The sequence below is a fragment of the Vigna unguiculata genome, chromosome 3 (assembly GCF_037176805.1).
Source record: "Vigna unguiculata cultivar grain cowpea cultivar isolate G323 ecotype 2 chromosome 3, ASM3717680v1, whole genome shotgun sequence".
Taxonomy (NCBI): Eukaryota; Viridiplantae; Streptophyta; class Magnoliopsida; order Fabales; family Fabaceae; genus Vigna; species Vigna unguiculata.
Window position 1 is genome coordinate 52,060,740 of NC_140794.1, and position 5,795 is coordinate 52,066,534.

A 5,795-nucleotide genomic window follows, 5' to 3' on the forward strand; every position below is an offset into this window, starting at 1 on the left:
CTTAAGTATTTATTTTCTAATGTATTTATTTTTATTTAAATTTAATCTGTTTTTTATTGAACAAGATTTTTTTGTTTGTAAAAATTTAGATGTTTTTTTTTATTGAATTAAGGTAGTTATGTTACTCAACTTCAGTTATCACTGTTAATCTCAATAAGTGGAGTAATAAGTGAGTGAGACTCTAGTTTACTATAATTAACTTGCATTTGTTTATTAATTTGACCACTCACTAGTTCCGTCACCTGATACATTTTAGCATTTTGTTTTTGCCAAGATAATCTCCCATAATAAAATACTAAAATAGAGATATCTGCATCAACATTTCTTTAAATATCATAAAGATAAATATGATGACCAGACTATATATTGAAAAGTTCAATTCAAAATAAATATCATACAGATAAATCTAATGACCAGACGATATATTGAAAAATCTGAACACCTTCTATTCAAGGTGCATGTTTGCATTCCAACATAAATTTAATTTCCAATATTTGATATATATAATAGTTTATTTTCAAATTTCATTCTATTTTGTCATTATTTACGTATGATTCCATTGTAAGTACTTATAAGTTCTTCATTCTTTACTGTCTCACTTGTCCGTTTTATGTTAAAAGAACCACCTTCTCCTATAAGCTTTAACCAAAGTTGACTTTTCAAAATTAAATTTTAAAACAAGACAATGCCATGATAAACTATATATATATATAAAGAAATCAGTTAAGAATCCAATATGAAATGGAAAATGAGACCTTAATCTATTGAAGTGGACCAACAACGTGATTGGGCTTCACAAGTCTACATTAGGTTTGTCTTCTTTAACAGCACTGCTTACCCACTTGGGCAAACCCGGACCAATGCACAAATAGATACCTAACCTCATAAAATAGTCTCTATATAATTTTGGTTGTGGAGGACGTGTGTTTTCCACTATAAATTATTTTATGTAAGTATAAAACGTGTGAACTGTAATCCTGAACTATATAAAGAGGAACAGAGTTTGAATTATGAAAGAAAATTAAGATCCATCCATGGCAGAAAAAAGTTAGCATAGCAATTTTCTCCTCCACCGTTGTCTAATACTCTGTCACCAAATCCTACTACATCTGACCTAGTTTAGGTCTTTAAAGGGTTCAACATTGATCTTACAAAACAAAATCAACGCTGTAGTTGATTGATAATCGTTTTTTTTTTTCATAAATGTAATCAGATATTCAATTTTTTATGTTGTGCATAAAAAAAATTATTAATTTTTTTCGAATGAATTTCTGTATTTTGAAAAAAAGAAATTATTCTGAGTCAAAACTACCTTGAATTGGTAGATATTTGAGGCACTGCCACTAAATAAGGTTTTACGTTGCGGTGGTCAAGATAGGAAGCAACCAACTTCCACTTCAACCCTATCTTATTGATATGGCAAAGTAACTAACATGAAGTTTTCTATTTATATAAAATATATAATTAAACATAAAAAATATAAAATATCGACTATATATTTTATATCTGTAAATTTTAATTTTAACTTCACGAATATATTCGGACACCACTCATTTGTATTATTTAAATGTTATTAAATTTTTACTTTTTTTTTTCTAAAGTAAAAAGATACAGACCGCTTTTCTTTATAAGTTCGATTGGATCGGACGGTGGAAGAGTGTAACCGACATCGTCAATGGCCAGGATTTGTGGAATGTCACGTGTCCGATTTGGATCCACCAAGTGCTATTGCTTTGCCAAACACAACGTCGTTTAGGACTCAACAATTTAAAGTTTACCTTTGAGTGACAAAACAGTTAAACCGATTAACGTGTAAAAATCTACATATATCACACTATACACTACATCATGTTATCTTTAAATAAAAAGTAATCTTTTTATTTCATAATACAAAATAAATAATTAAATAATATCTTTTTATTTAAAAAGGCTAAATAACTTTTTCTCTAAAATAACAGTTACATATTTTTTAATATTACTTTTAAAAAATTATATATATTAAATTATATTACATTTCTATTTATTATTTTTTTATTACACATAAAAATAAAATTATATAAGTTAATGTAATAAAAAAATGTGAACATAAATGTGGAAGCTAACTTGTTTTCACTATTCTAAAATAAAAAATTTGTGTACAAGAAGGTTGTTGAGTTGCTATAAATAAGTGAGAAGCCTAGCATTGTGATTTGCCATTTTGTCAGTGAAAAATTATTGTTAAATCTGGTTTTCGTTCCTGTTGCAGTGAAGGGATCAGATCCAGCAGCATTCCCACTGAGAGAAACTCCAAATACAAATTAAGGTTTTGTGATCTCTCTCATTCATTCTCAGTGCTGTCGAAGACGGTGGTCTGCAACTGCCTCTTGTAAGCACTGTTCCACCCTACTCAGAAGGATTCCTCTTTCTTGAACACTCACTTTTTATCAGGTATGTGTGTATGTATTTGCGTTGCAATTCTTATGTGTGCATGTACCATTGCTAATATCTCAAGGAATATTCAGTTTTGATTTACTTGGAACTGCTAACTCAATTATGATCTTGTTGAGAAGAGCCAGTCTAGATCTGGGTACACCTGTGAATGCCTTTTAGTGTGCCATACATTATCACCTATTCTATTTTGTTTTTGTTTCTGTTCATACACATGTTCCTTTGTTGATCTAGATTTGGCTACTGGATACCAGTATATTATGCGATTTGGCCTGTCTTCTATTGCCATTGATTTGAATTTAGGACGTGTATGCATAATCTTGTTACTTCTAAAGATGGCGTTTTAAACCCTGTGTTATTTAATATCAGCAGCAGTTCAACTGATAGAAACATTCTTTTGTTTATAATACATAGATAAGCTTTAAATTTGTGGATATTTCTTTTCTTTGCCAAGTTCATGGTTATTAATTATGTTGAGTTGAGTTGCTAGTTGTGATTGTGTGAGCCCCTCAAAGAATTTGATATTCATATGGGCAGGTAAATTGGAAAGAAGTCAAATTTGGTGGGTGAGGAATTTCCAGCATGTTCAGGTTATCTCCCCGGAGGAGTCAAAGATCCAAAGGAGGCTTCAAGGTGAAGCATGCTCTACAGTTATGTGTTCTGCTTGGCGTTTGTATCTGGCTAGTCTACCAAATCAAACACTCTAATGACAAGAAATCATCCTTTGTTGAAAGCACGAAGACTGGCGGTGATGTTATCAAGTTGGGGAGGAAGGACCTTCATCCTGGCGTGGAGAAAACTCCAGTGGTAGATGCAAGGCACAAGGAGGAGGAGGAGGATGAACAACAAGAAAACAAGCACGAAGAGGTACACAAACTGGATGATGTTAATGGTGTGGAAGATGAGGTCCTAAAGCATGATGAGCAAAGTAACAATGAAGAGAATTCTGAGCACAGACAGGATTCAATAGACCAAGGAACTGAAGAAAATTCTGAAAATGCTAGGACAAAAGGGGAAGCTGAACATCATAATGAGCAATTTTTTGGAGAGAATGAAAATATGGAAAACAAGGAGAGTGAGAGTACATTGAAGGATAATGAGGAGAACAGAAGTGAAACGGAGGACAAAGAAACTGGAGAAGTTAAAGAAGAAAAGAATGAGCCGGAGAATGACAATATGGATAACAATGAGAGTGACAATGCAATGAAGGAGAATGAAGAGAACAAAAGCGAAGGGGAGAACAATGAAACTGGAGACACTAGTGAAGAGAAAAGTCAGCAAGCTAATGAAGAGACGGAGAATAAAGATAAGGAAAATGAAGAGGTGAAACAGAATGAAACTGAAGAGAAGGACAATGTGGAGGGAAATCATGAGCAAGATAGTAAAGAAATGACAGATGAGAACAATCATGGAGAAAGTGGGGGAGAAGAGCAAGACAAAGTTCAGGAAGAGACTACATCTAAAGATCAGGTTCAGGACGGGGGCAAAAATGAGGAGGAGCATAGAGAGGAAAATTATGCTGGAGATAATGCTTCTAGTGCTGTAGACCACAAACCGCAAGACACGGATGACAATTCTAAGACAGAAGAAGAATCTGATAAAAAGGAAAACAATGAGTTCGAGCTAGAGTCTCAGAAGAATGCTGACACTAAAGAAGGGGTTGATTCTAGCGTCACAACAAACAGCCAAGGAAATGAAAGTGATGCTGAAAATAAGACACAGTCAGAGAATGAGTCACAGAAAAGTTCCACGTCAGAATCAGAACAACAAGAGAAAAATGATTCCACAAAGGATAGTGTAGATACTCTAGATTCATCACAGCAGAATGGGATTGACACATCATCTCATAATACTGAAGCATCAGAAAATGAAAACAACTCCAAAGTAGAGGACTCCAACAACTCCAATGTAGAGGACTCCAACATACAGAATGCAACACTAAAAACCGAAGATTCTTCTTCTTCTAACTCAGAAGAAGCGTGGAAGAAAGCTGAAACAGATGAAAGCAATGCAAACGATGGTGAATACAAGGACACAACAAGTAATGCTGCTCAGAATGAAAACCCAAGCAACGATTCTGTCCAAGAAGGAAAGCAGGAAAATGTTGCATCATCCGACAATAACAACAAAGATGCTAGCAATGATGTTCAACTCACTTCTTCTGATACTTCCTCAGAACAAAAGAAAGATGAAGCCGCAAATGTAGAAAGTAATACAAATTCTGCGCAGAATGACAATGCTGATCAAACCAACGCAAACGGTGATGGAAGTGCTAATGACAACAAAGACACTAGCCAGTCTGATTCTTCATCTGAGCAAAACAAAGAGGGATCCTCCAACTCGGATAACAGCAGTACTAGCCAGTCTGGCACTTCATCTGAGAAAAACAACGAGGAATCCTCAAACTCAGATAACAGCAATGATTCTAACCCGTCTGAGCAAAACAAAGAGGGATCCTCAAACTCAGATAACAGCAATGATGCTAGCCAGTCTCATACTTCTTCTGAGCAAAACAATAAGGAAACCTCAAACTCAGATAACGGCAGTGATTCTAACGAGAATGCCTCTGAAAACAAGGAAAATGAAAATGACAATGGGAATCATAATGGTGAAGCACAAGACAATGCTTCGGGTTCATCCATTCCGGAAGAGAAAGATGCATCTTCAAATAACAATGCTGATGCAGGGCAGGGTGAGAATGATAACACAGTTCAGAGCAAGACTAGTGAAAATGAAGACGGTGCTCAAAACAAAACAGTGGAGTCACAAAAGGAGGAGGAATCTGCACACTCCAATGGAGACAGCAATTCTAACTTGAATGATCAAGGAAGTTCTGATCATTCAATCACTCATGAGGATAAAGAATCTCGCGTGGATTTGCCACAATCACATGAAGAAAGCAATCAAATTAAGGATACTGCAGCACAGTGATAATTCTAATAGAATAACTGTATGCAGCTTCTTTTGGTCCTACTTCTTTTTCGAATTTTGTTGAGTTTCTTTAGTTGGTTATTATGATGTCAAGCTTTTTTGTTTTCAAAGTCAGATTAAGAATTTCTACAGCTTTCTTTGTATAAATTATTCGCTATTCTTCATATGTAACCTGAACCCTTATGGAAACAATAATTACCACTTTTAGAATATCATCAGAGCAAAGTTCCTCATCTTTCTACTACTGGACCTTTTCGTACTGTTATTTTGGAAAGGTTATTGAATCATAACGCAAGGCAAGAATCATTTGGCTAATTTGTTAGTTGTAAATGATTTGTAGTGTGAAGATATTAGTTTTGAACTGGAAAATGATCAGAAATAGTGCAAAATAAAATTATAACTGTCTGTGAAGCACTTTTTTTAGAACATTGAATAAA

The 5,795-nt window shown here is 34.3% G+C and overlaps 1 protein-coding gene across 1 annotated transcript; it reads left to right on the plus strand.

Annotated features, from left to right (window-relative positions):
- Window positions 1-2,182: 2,182 nt before the first annotated feature.
- LOC114177119 (uncharacterized) lies at window positions 2,183-5,568 on the plus strand. Its single transcript, XM_028062370.2, has 2 exons — window positions 2,183-2,427; window positions 2,965-5,568. Exon 2 carries the CDS (start codon window positions 3,010-3,012, stop codon window positions 5,356-5,358), a length of 2,349 nt encoding a protein of 782 aa, XP_027918171.1. The 5' UTR covers window positions 2,183-2,427; window positions 2,965-3,009; the 3' UTR covers window positions 5,359-5,568.
- Window positions 5,569-5,795: the final 227 nt, after the last annotated feature.

Coding starts and splice junctions, on each gene's coding strand:
- LOC114177119 (XM_028062370.2), top strand. CDS start 3,010: ATGTTCAGGTTATCTCCCCGGAGGAGTCAAAGATCCAAAGGAGGCTTC.